General features: G+C 40.6%; 1 protein-coding gene across 3 annotated transcripts in view; it reads right to left on the minus strand.

The window, feature by feature from the left end:
* Nucleotides 1-6,196: 6,196 nt before the first annotated feature.
* Nucleotides 6,197-18,268, minus strand: part of myt1la (myelin transcription factor 1-like, a) — a 53,406-nt gene continuing 41,334 nt past the window's right edge. For 2 of the 3 annotated variants that reach the window (XM_061901131.1, XM_061901129.1), the window contains exons 13-23: nucleotides 17,083-17,351; nucleotides 16,763-16,987; nucleotides 16,524-16,648; nucleotides 16,377-16,445; nucleotides 16,249-16,311; nucleotides 16,092-16,175; nucleotides 15,569-15,790; nucleotides 15,362-15,453; nucleotides 15,190-15,293; nucleotides 14,925-15,068; nucleotides 6,197-11,555 (exon numbers count right to left, since the gene is read on the minus strand). In XM_061901131.1, coding sequence (XP_061757115.1) covers nucleotides 11,415-11,555; nucleotides 14,925-15,068; nucleotides 15,190-15,293; nucleotides 15,362-15,453; nucleotides 15,569-15,790; nucleotides 16,092-16,175; nucleotides 16,249-16,311; nucleotides 16,377-16,445; nucleotides 16,524-16,648; nucleotides 16,763-16,987; nucleotides 17,083-17,351 — 1,538 coding nt within the window. In that variant the 3' untranslated portion in view covers nucleotides 6,197-11,414. Of the gene's footprint in view, nucleotides 11,556-14,924; nucleotides 15,069-15,189; nucleotides 15,294-15,361; nucleotides 15,454-15,568; nucleotides 15,791-16,091; nucleotides 16,176-16,248; nucleotides 16,312-16,376; nucleotides 16,446-16,523; nucleotides 16,676-16,762; nucleotides 16,988-17,082; nucleotides 17,352-18,268 lie in introns of all 3 variants that reach the window. The other variant, XM_061901128.1, reaches the window with a different exon arrangement.

The following is an 18,268-nucleotide window of genomic DNA, read 5'->3' on the forward strand; positions in this document are numbered from 1 at the left end:
GGGGCAGCAGCCTAAGCAGGGAAGCCCAGACTTCCCCATCTCCAGCCACTTTGTCTAGCTCTTCCCGGGGGATCCCGAGGCATCAATCAATGATTATTTATACAGCCCTAAATCACTAGTGTCTCAAAGGGCTGCACAAAACACAACGGCATCCTCGGTAGAGCCCACATAAGGGCAAGGAAAACTCACACCCAGTGGGACGTCGGTGACAATGATGACTGTGAGAAACCTGGGAGAGGACCACATATGTGGGCAAGCTACTACATGAGTGACAATACATGAGTTTTAACACGAACACAATAAACACTTTACTGTCCCTATTATGGCTGAGTGACGGGAGACACATCCCAATACTGCTTCCATGCCTGCATGCTACGGTGGCCTAAATAAGGGAAAATAGATAACATATTCTCCCCTCTTACATTAAATGTTCCCTGAACAAAAACATTAAACTATTCAAAAACCCTTCACATTAGATTACAATGGCACCCGTTTTCATTTTTTTTATATCAGTTTTGGATGTCAGAGCTTTTTTAGTGGGAAAAATAAGTTAAGTTCTAAAAAAAAAATTTTTTCAGGGTTATTTTTCATCTAAAAAAACAAATTAACATGAAGTATGGTGTTATGAGTAGTTTAAAGCATTGGTTCTCAAATGGGGGTATGTGTACCCCTGAGGGTACTTGAAGGTAAGCCAAGGGGTACGTGAGATTTTTTTTAAATATTCTAAAAATAGCAACAATTCACAAATCCTTTATAAATATATTCATTAAATAATACTTCAATATGTGAATATAAAATATGAATATAAGTTCAAAAACTGTGAAAAAAAATACAACAATGCAATATTCAGTGTTGACAGCTAGATTTTTTCTGGACATGTTCCATAAATATTTATGTCAAAGATTTCTTTTTTTGTGAAGAAATGTTTAGAAATAAGTTCATGAATCCAGATGGATCTCTATTACAATCCCCAAAGAGGGCACTTTAAGTTGATGATTACTTTTATGTGTAGACATCTTTATTTATAATTGGATATTTTGTTTATTTTTCAACAAGTTTTTAGTTATTTTTATATATTTTTTTCCAAATAGTTCAAGAAAGACCACTACAAATGAGAAATATTTTGCACTATTATACGTTTGTACAATTCAATAAACCAGAAACTGATGACATAGTGCTGTATTTTACTTCTTAATCTCTTTTTTTCAACTAAAAATGCTCTGCTCTGATTAGGGTGTACTTGAATTAAAAAAAAATTCAGAGGGGGTACATCACTGAAAAAAGGTTGAGAACCACTGCTTTAAAGGATTTAACGCAGGGCTGTCACATTCATTTTCATTAAGGGCCACATTGCAGTTTCAGCTGCCTTCAGATGGCTGCTTGTAACAGTAGATATAAATGAATATGAATAATTGCGTCATTATATTGTTACACAATTATATCTTTTTTACAGACCAGTGGATGGATAACTTGCTTTGAGAGCATTAGTCAAGATGACAAGCAAATACTGTAGTACTTGTTTTTATTTCTACAAAAACATTTTCGCGATGTGTTGCATGATCAGATAACATTATAGTTGAAGAGTTATTAGTATTACTGATTCATTTCAGTTTTTCATTGTTATTTTTATTATGTTTGACTTGTTTAACTGTATGTAAAATATGCACTGGCACCACAACGTTACACCATTGAGGGATGAATAAAAAAATATGCTTTCCTATCCTACAATCCATGCAGATAATGTACCAACTCTACCCATTGATCCATTTTTCCATCCATTTACCACCGCTTGTCCCTTACGTCAGTGGTCCCCAAACACCGGGCCGGGGCCCGATTGGTACCGGGCCGCAGAAGATTTTTTTATTCATTTTTGTTTAAAAAAAAAAAAAAAAAATTATTATTTTTTTTAAAATTAAATCAACATAAAAAACACAATATACACTTACAATTAGTGCACCAACCACAAAAAACTGCCTTTTTCATGAAAAAAACGTCCCTTTTCATGACAAAGAAGAAAAAAAAAAAAGAAAAAAAAAGACTAATTGTGGCTAATTTATGTTGAGCATTACAAATAGTAACTGCTAGAATAAATACAAATAAATATTCGGTTAAAGATTTATACTGAAACAGGACAGACAATAATATATGTAATTAAAGGTGAAACCCAATGAATGGTAATTGAAAATACCGTCAAGGATGTGTTTTGTTTTGAAAGCATTTTTACCGGAAATGAACTGTATGTGTTAAACCCGGCTTGATTGCATGCAAGACAACATCCTTCCATTTTCTACCGCTTATTCTCTTTTGAGGTCGCGGGGGGCGCTGGTGCCTATATCTCAGCTACAATCGGGCGGAACGCGTTGTACACCCTGGGCAAGTCGCCAACTCATCACAGGTCCAACACAGATAGACAGACAACATTCACACTCACATTCACACACTAGGGCCAATTTAGTGTTGCCAATCAACCTATCCCCAGGTGCATGTCTTTGGAAGTGGGAGGAAGCCGGAGTACCCGTAGGGAACCCACGCAGTCACGGGGAGGACATGCAAACTCCACACAAAAGGATCCCAAGCCCGGGATTGAACCCCGGACTGCTCAGGACCTTCGTATTGTGAGGCAGACGCACTAACCCCTCTCCCACCGTGGAAATGAACAGTATGCGTTAAACCCGGCTTGATTGCATGCCACAACAGTGTCACAGTAGTACAATTACTCACTCGTTCTTGCTCTAAGTTTCAGCTGTTGCAGTTGTTGAATTTGAAGGAATTTGCATAGGAGTGAGTAACAAGTGCATAATATAGCTTTGGTGTGTAGTTGTTTAACTTTGTTTGGAATAAAAAAAAAATATTATGCTTAGTCCAGATCTTTTTCAAGTTATTATGAAGGAAAGGAGTTTGTTTAGTCGCGCCATGTTGCTTTTCTGTGTACACAACAGGCCAAGCGTGCAGTAACATGACTTCACAAAAATAGGACCATACCAGTGGCGGGCCGTGTGTTTCCCACCTATGCCTTCAATGACGTCCAACTTCAATAATTAGCTCTCAAAATATCATAACACTAGAAGACCCAGGATTTTTTTTGCTCTACCTATAAAACCTAGAGGGCAGCCGATCGGCTGTGATCCTTCTTTTTGTTATGTAAACGGGGCAATCACTGGGGGACCACAGGAGGGGACATGCTTAGCCACTTCACTCAAAACACCATGACATCAAATGGTAGAGGGGGAGAATCAGATAGGAGCTGCTAAATGACTGTCTGTCTTTCACCAGTTTCCCAAGGTGGCAGTCTGGGCAGAACACAAGAGATGAATCAAAATGTAATATATGTAGAAGTAGGAAGAAGGATGTAGAAGTTATCAGGACCATACAACACTGGGCTTCCAACATCCCCACCAGACACATAGGAAAAGTAAAAGAACAGAACCACATAAAAAAAAACACTCAAAATCTGTGGTAGCCCCACCAGTCATTTAGAGAATTGCTCATCAAGTTGATATCTGTACAAGATAATGATTTATTTTATGTAACCATTTTTTCAAACTGAGATACACCAGAAACGTATTTGATTTGTTTTATGTTAGAATTTGTATATTGTTTTTGCGGGCTTCACGGTGGGAGAGGGGTTAGTGCGTCTGCCTCACAATACGAAGGTCCTGCAGTCCTGGGTTCAATTCCAGGCTGAGGATCTTTCTGTGTGGAGTTTGCATGTTCTCCCCGTGAATGCGTGGGTTCCCTCCGGGTACTCCGGCTTCCTCCCACTTCCAAAGACATCCACCTGGGGATAGGTTGATTGGCAACACTAAATGGGCCCTAGTGTGTGAATGTGAGTGTGAATGTTGTCTGTCTATCTGTGTTGGCCCTGCGATGAGGTGGCGACTTGTCCAGGGTGTACCCCGCCTTCCGCCCGATTGTAGCTGAGATAGGCGCCAGCGCCCCCCGCGACCCTGAAAGGGAATAAGCGGTAGGAAATGGATGGATGGATATTGTTTTTGCCTGTTTTGCGCTTTCCCTCTATTTTATCTTTTCCTGTCTCTCCCAGTCTCAACTCATAGATAACCAGACTGACTGCTGCTGTTTGCCCATACTGTATTGTGATGTCATGTCAAAGATATGATATTATATGTCTGCTTTGTGCCAGGTACTGCTCAACTGCTGAGGTCGCCTTTACGCAGAAGACAAAAGACATTCACACCTCAATTCTCAGAGAACGCACCCAAGGGGCACTGCCATGCTAAAGACCAATGTGGCCATAATGGCTCATGTGACTGCAACCACCCTGACTAGTTTTGTGGCCGTTGACCCACCTGACTCACTGACGACTCACTAATCACTGTTCGTTTACATAACAAAAGTAGAGCCTTCCAGCTGATCGGCTGACCTGTGGGTTTTATAGGTAGAACAGCCAAATGGCTGCTCTATGGGTCTTATAGTGATAATTGATGTCACCACATGACCATTGCTGGAGAAATACTATACAAGAACACATTCACGCACTACTGTGTATTGAATCACTACATCACCACTGTACTAAAAGGGGTTATTTTCTGGCGCATTTAAAAATCAATAAACCCGCATAATTCAACTTTTGTATTGCTTGCAGTTTTAAATCAATGCTGTGTTTAGGTGCCCAAAACTATACATCCATACCACCGCCTGGGGTTGCTTCTACCCAGCAGGCCACCTGCCCTGGTCATAGAAACCCCCACCTTTATCCTATATTATTCCTTACCCCTAATGCAAACAACTATTGATTCTGACGCTCTTTTTATCACTGTGAAACGATAAACCAATTATATTTTTCTAAACACCAGCCTCTGGTCAATGTCTTCATTGGACCCGTACCAATTCAAGGGTAACTCATATATATATATATATATATATATATATATATATATATATATATATATATATATATATACACTTATATAGACGTGGTAAACATTTTACATACACTTGTATAGAACATAATGTCATGGCTGTCTTGAGTTTACAATAATTTCTACAACTCTTATTTTTCGTGACATAGAGTGATTGGAGCAAATACTTGTTCGTCACAAAAAACATTCATGAAGTTTGGTTCTTTTATGAATGTATTATAAGTCTACTGAAAATGTGACCAAATCTGCTTGGTTAAAAGTATACACACAGCAATATTAATATTTGGTGACATGTCCCCTGGCAAGTTTCACTGCAATAAGGCACTTTTGGTGGCCATCCACAAGCTTCTGGCAAGCTTTTGGATGAATTTTTCACCCTTCCTCTTGACAAAATTGGTGCAGTTCAGCTAAATTTGTTGGTTATCTGACATGGACTTGTTTCTTCAGCATTGTCCAAATGTTTAGGTCAGGACTTTGGGAAGGCCATTCTAAAACCTTAATTCTAGCATGATTTAGCCATTCCTTTACCACTTTTGACGTGTGTTTGCGGTCTTTGTCCTGTTGGAACACCCAACCGCGCCCTAAACCCAACCACCGGGCTGTCCTGAAGAATTTTGAGGCAATCTTCCTTTTTCATTGTCCCATTTACTCTCTGTAAAGCACAAGTTCTATTGGCAGCGAAACAGGCCCAGAGCATAATACTACCACCACAATGCTTGACGGTATGATGGTGTTCCTGGAATTAAAGGCCTCACTTTTTCTCCTCCAAACATATTGCTGGGTATTGTGGCCAAACAGCTCAATTTTTGTTTCATCTTACATCACATGGACAAAGACAAGACCTTCTGGAGGAAAGTTCTGTGGTCAGATGATGGAGGACACACGGCTTCCCAAGGACATTATGTATGGACAACTAGCTGCTGGTTCCAGACGTGTTGGTAGTCTCTCCGTCCGGTTCAAGGACTCCTATATATATATATATATATTAGGAGTTACCCTTGAATTGGTAGTCCTATATATATATATATATATATATATATATATATATATATATATATATATATATATATACAGCAGCATAATTATGTCCAATATATATATATTAACAGCAGCATAATTATGTTCAATCTCTGAATCTCGCTTGTCTCCCCCCTACTGGTTGTGTAGTCAGCACATGTGGTTTTAACGAAAATAAACAGCCTGTTTATTACAAAAGGTTCCTGATTGTTCGCAAACGTTCCATCAATCTTGTATTCCTGCGTGTCAGCTGCTAGGACTTGGAGACAAGAAGAGACGCCAGCCAAGAGTTTCAACACAAGATTTATTAATAGCAAAGCGATGCCAACACCATCATGATAGAAAATGTACAAAGTCCACAAGTCCAAAAGAAATAACACGATGTCAGCAAACAGCATATTTACCAACTGAACTCATGCTGTGAGGTTCGAAAAGAAGCTGGAAGTTTCCATGTAACAAAAAAAAAGGAGTTGATGCATATAAAATCTTTTTTATTCACTCCTGAAAAGAAAACAATCATTTCACAAATATTCATACGATGCATGTTTTGCATTGACACGTTGGTGTTGAGATAGTCACAAGTTAGTTTTTACATATGATTCATTATATTAATGTCTAGTCTATCAATTGTGCTTTAAGTTCATCACCTGCCAGGTTAGTGTAGAAACAAATCAAAGCAAACTTTGTTAAGTGACGTTGCTCAATGAGGCCAATAAAACACTTTAGTTTTAATAAAGTTTCAGCGATGCATTGATTGTTTTAACCCACAAGAAGCCACCATAAAAGTATTTAAAGTCGCCATTTATAGATTTGTGCTCCGACTTCCCTAGTCCTAAAAGAAGCGACTATAAAAGTAAAGTCGTCATTTAGAGATTTGTGCTCCCACTCCTTTAGTCCCTAAGTGACATGTTTTTGGAGTGCTTGTCATGTGACGAAATGTTTCAATACTGTGAACAGTTCTTAATGTATTTCTTCAATCAATTCATAGAAAACAAGCTAGCAAAATATCACATTCAGTTTTTAGAATTTCAATTGCTAAATAAAGTTTAACATGACATATTTGTCACAATAGCAAAAATGCTAAAACAACAATGAATGTAATAGTTTCAATGATTTTCACATGACTATATGTTCTTTCTTCAATTTAAAGTACTTTTGTGCTACACTGAAAAAGGTCAAAACGAGTTCTTGTAAAATAAGGAACACATTTAGCGTCACTAATGACATATGCTCAAAAATACCTATGGTTATTTTCAGGCTATGTGGTGTAATTACAGAACAAAACCAAAGAAACATTTTACTTTACAGATGAAATTAACTAAACGCTTGAATGTAAAACAGTTCAATATTTCACTACCTTTTATAGGATCTGAACAGAAAAATTGACAAAGGCATGTGCTTCACATGAGAATCAATAAATGTCCTGCTTAAATTAGAATTCATATTTTACCATCCTCTTCATTACACTGTTTATCCTTTGACACCAAACCTCGCCATTGGCAGCCTTCAAACAGGAAGTTCTCAGAGGGAAGTGACTGCTGAGCTTAATGTGTCATCAGCAGATTGCAGCAGAGACACAGCAAGATTCACAGATGTACAGTGGTACCTTCGAATATGAGTGTAACTACCACCGCCAGGAGGTTATGTAATTGTTGCTTTTGGCTTGTCTGTCTATTAGTTATTTGGCAAAATACCTCAAAAAGTTTTATCGAACATTCAAGAAATGTCCGAAATGGGATAAGGATCATTTTGCGGGTGATCTGGATAATTTCTACAATGTTACCTTAGGTTTTTGTTACAAGTTTCAACTTCTGTTTGTGTGTATGCTAGTGGCCCCGCCTTCACCCACATAGACAAATACAGTGAATGACTGACATGAGGCTTCACGCTGTTTTTTTTAATTCCGCTACAGATAGCTCAAAAAGTTGTGGGAAGATTTTCATGAAACGATCAGGAAAGAACAAGAGATAAAATTTTGGGGTTGATTGACTATTGGGAGATAGGGCTTGGACCGCAGCTCATACCTTGAAAAATTCAAAGTGAAATATATTGAAATTAATCAAATTGGTGCTTGGTCGCCAAAAAAGCACAATGTTAACATGTACTATGCCTTTTAAAAATAAAAACAACTTTTAAATAATACATTTTGTAAAAAAACAATACAATGAAATGCTGTACAAACAACTACAGTAGTTTTATGAAGTAATGTAATAATAATGTACAATTTACCTTGGAGAGTTGACTTCTACGTTATCTCCATCTAGCTGCTTCTCTGTCGTAAACACCATCTGCAGCTTTTTGATATTTTCACGAATAAATGTTTGCCGTTTAGATATTATTTTAACAACCTTGGCTGGCATGAAGCTTGGGATATACTCTCGCATCATGTTACTTGCCCCCGCCCCTGCCCCTGACGTGAACCTCCAAAAAATCCTAGCTCCGCCTCAGCGGCGACGCGGACCACAGAGCTGTAATTGGTCAGCTTTTTCCGAGGAGAGACCCTGTGCACACGAGAGTCGACGCGCTGCTTGATATACACTACTTATTGTATGAGATAAAGCAACAGTGATTCAAGATTTGCATGCAAACTGACTTACTGTGACTCAATATCTCGAGGGAGTCTAAAAACAATAGCGGTATGTTTTGTTTTTCAGCTTGTTGTTATGTTTCATTTAGAAGAAGTCACATAAAGTACGACGATCTGTTTATAATTCATTGCCAATTTTGTAATAACGAAAGATTCAAATCCGAAACATATTTTTTCTTGTGCACACACGTCTTCTTCTCTCTCATACAACATTTGATTATTTTCCGTCAATCATCTTTCAGGCGCGGTATGTTCACCAAAACGGCAACTTTAAACATCAGTAACACATGAATACAAACATTAACACCAGCAGTTCATTGTAAAAGGTATTTAACAGTTTTGTTTGTTTTCAGTTACATAACTCTCAAATTAGCCAGTCCTCCACCGAGACTTTTTCAGAGGTTGCATAGCCCACTTTCACGAACATCTTTTCTTCATATTTCGAAGCAATGTTAACATTAAAAAGTGACCGTTGTTTTAAAAGGACTAGCTCAAACATTAAAGTGGGTTTCGCTTCAGACGCCAATGTTTACTACATATTTACAACTACTACTACACACAGGAATCTCTCTCTCTCAGGAAGATAGTCAACATGTTGTAGTTGATCATCCCTTAGGGCAGTGGTTCTCAACCTTTTTTCAGTGATATACCCCCTGTGAACATTTTTTTAATTCACGTACCCCCTAATCAGAGTAAAGCATTTTTGGTTGAAAAAAAGAGATAAAGAAGTAAAATACAGCACTATGTCATCAGTTTCTGATTTATCAAATTGTATAACAGTGCAAAATATTGCTCATTTGTAGTGGTCTTTCTTGAACTATTTGGAAAAAATAAAAATTAAAACTTGTTGAAAAATAAACAAGTGATTTAATTATAAATAAAGATTTCTACACATAGAAGTAATCATCAACATAAAGTGCCCTCTTTGGGGATTGTAATAGAGATCCATCTGGATTCATGAACTTAATTCTAAACATTTCTTCACAAAAAAAGAAATCTTTAACATCGATATTTATGGAACATGTCCTCAAAAAATCTAGATGTCAACACTGAATATTGCATTGTTGTAGTTGATGTATTTACATTCATATTTTGTTGAAGTGTTATTCAATAAATATATTTTTAAAGGATTTTTGAATTGTTGCTATTTTTTAGAATTAAAAAAAAAAATCTCACGTACCCCTTGGCCTACCTTCAAGTACCCCCAGGAGTACGCGTACCCCCATTTGAGAACCACTGCCTTAGGGTTTGGCAAGAGAATTGCAAGTCACGTGCCAGCACCGCGGAAGAGCTATATAAACGAATTAAGACACCGTCAAAGCAAGCTATGTGACACGAGAGTATATTCCAGCCTTTAAAGTTGAAGTTAAAGTACCAATGATTGACACACACACACACACACACACACTAGGTGTGGCAAAATTATTACTCATTCTGGTTCAGTATGGTGCAGACTAACAGTGATACGCTCCAACTGCTTCACCAAATTAGTTAGCTACACGCTCTGTCATGTTTGTGATGGTTTATTTCTTTAATTCAACAAATATCATCCACATTTTCTTCTCAGCACTGTCCTCAACACTCACTTTTTTCCTTACCATGCTTGGAAAAACAAAGTTATTTTCATTTCAAGGTATTAACTAATGCAGGCAAGTAAGATCGGATGTTTTGGTCTGATCTTACAAGATTCACTGTGATAGTCACTACGCAATCTAGCGGTGGGTAGGGGGGTAACCCCAATTTTTTATTCGCAGTCTAAAGCATAACCCTTAACTGAGAGCTCGCATTCCAAAAAACTTGTAAACTGAGGGCCTCTTATCCCCCGGTACCACTGTACTGCAGTATACCTTTATGTCAAACATAAGGCAACTGTTTTTGTTCAAGGTGCATAATAAGTAGTGAACTATTCAACATTTGGACATTCACAAGTTCAGACAAGTTTTAGTTTCAGTCTTATCCTGAAATTGTACCCTAAAATTAAATATCCACAACCTTTTGTGAGTACTTTAGTGATTAACGTAAGACATCTTTGACACCAATTAGTATTTAAATGTCCTCTAAGTGTGCTCAGTGGCATTTTCACCATCTTTGTCTTGAGATGTCTGGATTCTTATCGGTTAATTGGGGATGTTTTATGGGGAGAAATACTGATCATTTTAAGTTTTTCTAGGTAGTTTTAAAGCAAATAATGTGAAGGCAGAGCTTCATCAATCTGTGTGTGTGTCCAATTGTTGCTCCACTCGCCAATAAAGTGCATGCATTTGAGAAAAAAACAGTCTGCATGAATGGACACACACGACCCGTGCAAAAACACAATGACGCCGCACGTGAAAACGTTTGACCCTGTAAGCCGTCGTCAAGGAAACAACATCTACAAGCACACGTGTTAGCCCGCCAATAAAAACATGAAAACATGGAAACAAATGTGCAAAGTGTCCTTTCAGCTCAGAGATGATTGTAGTAAAAGATACAAAACGCAGTAAAAATCATCTCTCTGCTCGGTAATTCATAAGAAATTGCATATAGCCAAACGTTAGTTTATCGTGATTGCACATGATATCAAATGTGATCAATGCCAATATTGCTGTCCTCTTCGCTTACTACGATTGTCTCCTCCCTCACACTGTTGCACCATCGTGTTTCCGTGTCATGATGTTTCTCCTCGTGAGGTCACACGCACTACAATGCATTTCCAGCTCCGATTGCTCTTCACGCCCACCGGACGAGCCCAGCTTTACCGTGCAGCCGTCAATAGATCAACAAATACCAGAGCAGCTGTATGTCACATTGTATCAGGTCGTATGAAAATGTAGAAAAGTTGCATGTTGGTTCCAAACAAAGCGAGGCGATGAAAAGAAGACGTGACGGCGACAGCAGAGTGACGCTAGATGACAACAAAGCGTGTTGTGTGCTTGCGTGTGTGCTGTCGGCTACACCTGGATGCCCTGAACAGCCTGCCTGATGTTCTCCAGCAGGGCCTTGTTCTCCGGGCTCTGGTACTGCTCCTGGTGCGTGTACATGTCTGTCAGCGTGCTCACGTACGTGTCAAAGTTCTGTTCATTCATTGGCTCCTGTTGGGAAAAGGAGGGGGACACGCCGGGGTAGAAACATGCAATCAGAAAGAATCCAGGAAGGAAAAGACACTATTGATATCGCCGCTCGGTGGGTGGCGGAAGTTTGGAGGACACAAGCTTACGCAAATAGGAAAACGTGTCTTGTTATTTTTTTCTTTTGAACTGTCACAAATAAACAATCAATCATGCAGAAACAGCTGATGGAAGTTCCTGTTCGCAGATGAAGACATTGGGATATTTGACACTTGTGTACTTGCATTTAGTCTTTTGAGTGTATACTGCATATATGTCAAACTTGGGTACTTCATTAAGTCTTCTGAGTGCATAAGTGTGCTACACTTGTATACTCACACTTAGGGCCTGAGCTACTAAAGGTCTGCGTGTACTAAAACATGCAAACTTGATAGCGCACGCAAAGCTGATCTACTAAGCTTGTACGCAGTGGATTACATCTCATAAGTGGGTAAAAAAAGGAGCACAACCCATTTAGCATGTCTGTCTTGATGAATATGCAGAATATATGCTGATTATCAGAACGGCCACAATACCGGCAGGAGAAGATGCCAATATAATTATTCAGCATGTGCAATGTGATTCCTCAAGACTAAAACTATTGTGAGTGGAAATTAGCTTCTTTACTTAGCACGTCTGAAATCTACATGCAAACTGGCAAAGTTATACACAGAGAAAGGAGGTGATTGCGCTGCATAGACAGCTGGATAAATTGAGAATCCTTGATCCTACGTGTATGCACTTATCCATTTTCTACTGAGGTGGTAGGGGGCGGTCAGGAGCCTATCCCAGCTGCACTCGGGCAGAAGTTAAAGTTAAAGTTAAAGTACCAAGGATTGTCACACACACACTAGGTGTGGCGAAATTATTCTTTGCATTTGACCCATCACCCTTGATCACCCCCTGGGAGGTGAGGGGAGCAGTGAGTAGCAGTGGTGGCCATGCCCGGGAATCACATTTTGGTGATTTAACCCCCAATTCCAACCCTTGATGCTGATTGCCAAGCAGGGAGGTAATGGGTCCCATTTTTATAGTCTTTGATATGACTTGGCCGGGGTTTGAACTCACAGGCAGGGTACACCCTGGACAAGTTGCCACCTCATCACACGGCCTACTCAGTACGTCAACATATTTGGACTGTCAAAAATGAAAAAAAAATAGACATTGTGTATTCAGCAATATAATTTCATACCTGCTGGATGACTAAGGGGCTGATTAAAACAAATTGAATAGGTGTCTGCTAGCGTGTTTTTTTAATGCTGTTTGTTTTTTCATTGAAGAAATATATTATTATAACGTATCTCCTACATGAAAAAAACATCCTGCAATAAGCATTATGTTGCATTTGGATCATTCCAGATGGAAAAACGCAAAAACATAAATTGCAAAATGTTTTTTTCGTATAAATAATGTGATGTCATAAAAAAACTGCACTGACACGAAAACGCATCAATTGAATTTGTTTTAATCAAACTCCACTTTTCTGTTTATCATTCACATTCCTTATGTGAAACAGGCACACATTTTTCTTTTTTATGCCTTCTAAATCGTGAATATACGCCACGATAAGTCAGCTAACAATGGAGGTTATGGGATTCGCTCTATTCTACCTATAGTTGTGGTCAGAAGTTTAAAGACACTTGTAAAGAACATAATGTCAAGGCTGTCTTGAGTTTCCCAAAAAATTCTACAACTCTTATTTTGTTGTGATAGAGTGATAGGAGCAAATACTTGTTTGTCACAAAAAACATTCATGAAGTTTGGTTCTTTTATGAATTCATTATGGGTCTACTGAAAATGTGACCAAATCTGCTGGGTATACGTACAGCTATGTTAGTATTTGGTTACATGTCCCTTGACAGGTTTCACATCAATAAGGCGCTTTTGGTAGCCATCCACAAGCTTCTGGTTGAATTTTTGAGCACTCCTTGTGACAAAATTGGTGCATTTCAGCCAAATGTTTTGGTTATCTTACATGGACTTGTTTCTTCAGCATTGTCCACATCTTCTCAATGGGGTTTAAGTCAGGACTTTGGGAAGGCCATTCTAAAAACTTAATTCTAGCCTAATTTAGCCCTTCCTTTATCACTTTTGACGTGTTTTTGGGGTCATTGTCCTGTTGGAACACCCACTTGCGCACAAGACCCAACCTACGTGCTGAGGATTTTAGGTTGTCCTGAAGAATTTGGAGGTAATCCTTCTTTTTCATTGACCCATTTACTCTCTGTAAAGTATCAGTTCCATTGGCAGCAAAACAGACCCAGAGCATAATAACACCACCACCATGCTAACTTGACGGTAGGCATGGTGTTCCTGGGTACTTGTGCATAACTGTGTCAGACAGTTAAGCACAGTCATGTCAGAAAATGCATAATGAAAGACGTCTTTTTAAGTGGGCGATATATTATAGTAATAGCTCCTAAAGTCATCCAGCAGCTACACAATTATAAAAGAAAATTGCTGAATAGACGATATGCCTAAATTTTTTTATTTCTGTCGGTCCAAATAAGTTGAAACACACAGTTGATCTTCTATTTATGCAGTGCGAGTACCTCTTTTGTAAGAGACGTGTGCGTCTCCAACAGATAGCACGTCCTTTTTACACCCGCTAAATAAAATGTTAAATAGTGTCGATAAATCACATTGCGGGTGCTGTTTAATATATTTGCATCTTCTCCTCCCAGTATTGTGGGCGTTTTACTGAACAGCATATATTTGGCATATTAATGAGGACAGAGAAGCAAAATGGAATGCTTTCCTTATTCTGCTCACCTAACAGACATAATCAACTTTTCGCACTTTTGGTAGATCAGCTTTGCTTGTGCTATCAAGTTTAAATGTGTTTTAGTCTATACAAACCCTTAGTAAATCAGGCTCTTAGTATTTAGGTGCACTAATGCAAGTATTCCATTATTGACACACATTGGTGTTGGATGATGTTGAGGGAGAGGATGTCAGAGCAAAAGAGAAGATAATTGGATAAAGGATGGATGCATGTCTTACTGTGGCAGGACTCTGCAAACAGCAGTTCTGCCTTTTTTGGAGGAGCCATTTTTACAGGTGAGAAGTCTATATTAGTCAGCCAGACACATGACGGCGCTCACCATGTGTCAAAACAACACACACAACTAGAAAGAAGGCGCTAAAAGAGATGATCTAATTAGCTTCTGTCTTTTGTGGACGTGTCAAACGGTAGCAGAAAGAAACAACAGTACAATCGCAAATGAAAAGTGGTTGACACAAATAAGTGGATGACCGTGAGAGAAGAAACACTTCACTGACATGTGCGAGCAAATGTTAGCCACCTGCGTCTGGCTAGCACGTGATGAAAGACAGAAACGAGCGTCCACTTACCATGTGAGGCAGCTGTATGTTGGCGAGGCTGTTTATAAGCGACTGGCTCAGGTTGGCTAGCTCGTGCAGCAATGAGTCGTTCTGTTGTTCCATCACCTTGTTCTCCTCCTCCATGGACTTTAGGCTGCTCTCCATGGTGGTGATCTAGCAGCAGAAGACAATATGAACGCATCACATCTCACTGTCTAAGCCAGAGGTCTCATTAATTAATCAATCGATCAATAAATCAGTCAGAGAGAAATAGAACAAAGCACTTCGATCTTACTTGAGTCCTCAGTTTAATCATGTCTGACTCCACTTGATTGTTATTTTCGTTGAGATCATTAATGTCTTCGTCTAGCTGTTTAATCTCTTCGTCGTTTTCGATGCCTGAGCGAGACAAAACACATTCTGTTCTTTTCCTTAGTCTCCTTTTCCATTTCAACATCTGAAGTCACCTTTGCTGGCTCTCTGCTTGATTGTCAGCATGTCCACGCTGCTCATTCTGGCCTTCTTCATGGCAGAGGTGGCCCGCGGGCAGCCGGAAAGACTGTGAACGAGACACACACACAGAGCCAAACGTCGTTTAACGTCGGCCATCAGTCACGATGTTTGTCATGGTAGCGAGGAATGAAGTTTGACTTCATAAAAAACATTCATATCACCTCCGGTGGGTTAGGAAGCTCCCGCTGACATGTCCCGAGCCATCGCAGCCCGGAGTGGGACATGTCATGCCGTCTGTCTTGCCGGCTTTCCAGGCGAACTGCGTGCCGTTAACGAAGCTGTCTTTCTGCCTTTTGGCCGCCAGGGGGCAGCCAGACGCACTGCGGTGGGAGGCGTACTTACCAGTCACATGACCTTGTCCATCACAGCCTGGAACAGGACACCTGACGGGGCAGAGACACCAATCTCTCACTGCGCTTTACCAAGTCTTTATGTGAACAGCATCATTTTTAGTGGTTAAAAGTAAATTTGACTGCAGGACGGAAAGGAAAGCTGACAGAGTTAATCTAATTAATTGTCTAGTCCTTTTTATGCAGGTAAGTCATTGTGCCCTCTACAGGTTGGTGCCAAGCAAGCAGTTGAAGATGTAGCAAACATGAAAAGTGTCCATGCTAGACGGATGTTCATGAGGACATAGCAGCAATTTGCTCCGTGAGAAGCGGACCTGCGGTTCTGTTAGCTTACTTGATGGGTTCTTGCTCATCTTTGTCTTCTTTGCTGTGGAGGACCTTAATGCCACTCTTCTTAGCTCGAGGACAACCTGACAAGCTAAGGAACGCAGGAGACACGTTGGAGAAGCAGTGCAATCAAATGGAATTACAACAAGTACAAGTCCTGGTACCTCCTGTGGGAGGCGTAGTTTCCCGTGATGTGTCCCGATCCGTCGCAGCCAGGTGTGGGACACCTAGAGACCAAAGGACTTAGTTGTTATTATGCCTATCAAAGATTGAGAAAAAGTCAAACCCTCACCTAAGCTCTTGAGAGTTGGTGGACATCATCCCTCGCAGGTTCTTGTCAGCTAGCTGGCAGCTGGACAGCCTGAGGAAGCCAAACAGAATCTCCTGCTCAGTCAAGTCAAGTCTACTTCAGGACCTCCCGCCAGTTGGGGTTAATTACGTGAGGAGCTCTTTCTTGGTTTCCTTGCAGGGGGAGTACTTGTGGTGTTTAGGGCTGGACACGGTCACCGGGGTTGGGTAGTGCTGCTCCTCCAGCAGTTCTTGGAAGGAGTCCGGCTCTTCACCCTGGTGTAGGGACCACAAATAAGACGACTACAACGTGTCACTGCGGGAGCCACCATCACATAAAATAAGTGTCGTCAATAACACAATCACAAACAGAGCAGGGCTTCCTGTTACCTCCTTGTGGTCATGTTCCTCGTCTACACGTTTGATCTTAGTATAGTCCAGAGGGAGCTCCCAGCAGTCAGACTCGCTCAGGTGGTAGCGATGGCTGTTGAGCAGGGCCTGGCGCTGGGGGGACATGGGCTGCAAGGGAGTTAGCACTGTCCCGTTGCCCTCGAGGCCGCCGGGTTGCCCCTCGACATCTACCACGCTGCCGTCGTCCATGTTACCCACTTCGCTCTAAAGCACACAGGATAGACAAACGGTACAAATATTACATTGTGTTTCTGCTTGTGACATGTAAATTAGCTGCATTTGGCTCCACCTCCTGCTACCTGAGTCAGCATGACGTGGGGTTTCCCTCCCAGAGCGTGCGGTAGCTCCCGACATCTGGTGGACAGGTTGAGGATGGCGGTGGCGGCCATGTGTGCCGCCTCCATATCGTGGGTGTAGTCGAAGCTGCTTTTGCTGCAGGTGCTGCTGGCGCTGCTTCCGCCCCCGCCGCCGCCAAGCCCAGCCCCACAGCTCAGACTGCTACTGCTGCTGGGAGCGTAGCTGCTGGTGGTGCTGCTGGCCGGGCTCGATGTCTTACTGTAGCGCTTGGCTGGAACACAGACGCACGCGCGCGCACGCACGCACGCACGCACGCACGCACGCACGCACGCACGCACGCACGCACGCACGCACGCACGCACGCACGCACACACACACACACACACACACACACACACACACACACACACACACACACACACACACACACACACACACACACACACACAGGATAGATTTTGTCGATTGTGTCGTGTGGAGCATCACGAAGAGGAGCTGGGAGGTGCAGTAAATCAATGTTGGCCCTCATCACACTCCTACATGTTTTTTCATCGAACATAAGTTCAACCAAATGTTCTGCACACCTGTGAGTGACCTGGGCAAACATCAATTATAATGTATAAAATTAAAGATAAAGACTTCAATTGTCAGACTACACTGTACGTTGTGTCTTTCTGCTGCCGTTTGCTCTTCCACTTGAGGCATCTGAGTAGCGGTAATGCACACTTTATATTTTTTTACTCAAAGCTGTCCATCGCTAAAAATCTTGCTAATGTACTTGTACAAACCCCAAAACCAGTGAAGTTGGTACATTGTGTAAATCGTAAATAAAAACAGAATACAATGATTTGCAAATCCTTTTCAATTTATATTAAACTGAATAGACTGCAAAGAAAAGATACTTAACGTTCGAACTGTAAACATTTATTTTTTGCATATATCAGCTATTTTTAATTTGATGCCTGCAATATGTTTCAAAAGAGCTAGTACAAGTGGCAGAAAGGACTGAGAAAGTTGAAGAATGCTCATCAAACACTTTTTTGGAACATCCCACAGGTGAACAACCTAATTGGGAACAGGTGGGTACCATGATTGGGTAAAAAAGCAGCTTCCATGAAATGCTCAGTCATTCACCAACAAGGAATGGGGTGAGTGTCACAACTTTGTGAACAAATGCGTGTGCAAATT

This window comes from Nerophis ophidion, linkage group LG05 (genome assembly GCF_033978795.1).
Source record: "Nerophis ophidion isolate RoL-2023_Sa linkage group LG05, RoL_Noph_v1.0, whole genome shotgun sequence".
NCBI lineage: Eukaryota > Metazoa > Chordata > Actinopteri > Syngnathiformes > Syngnathidae > Nerophis > Nerophis ophidion.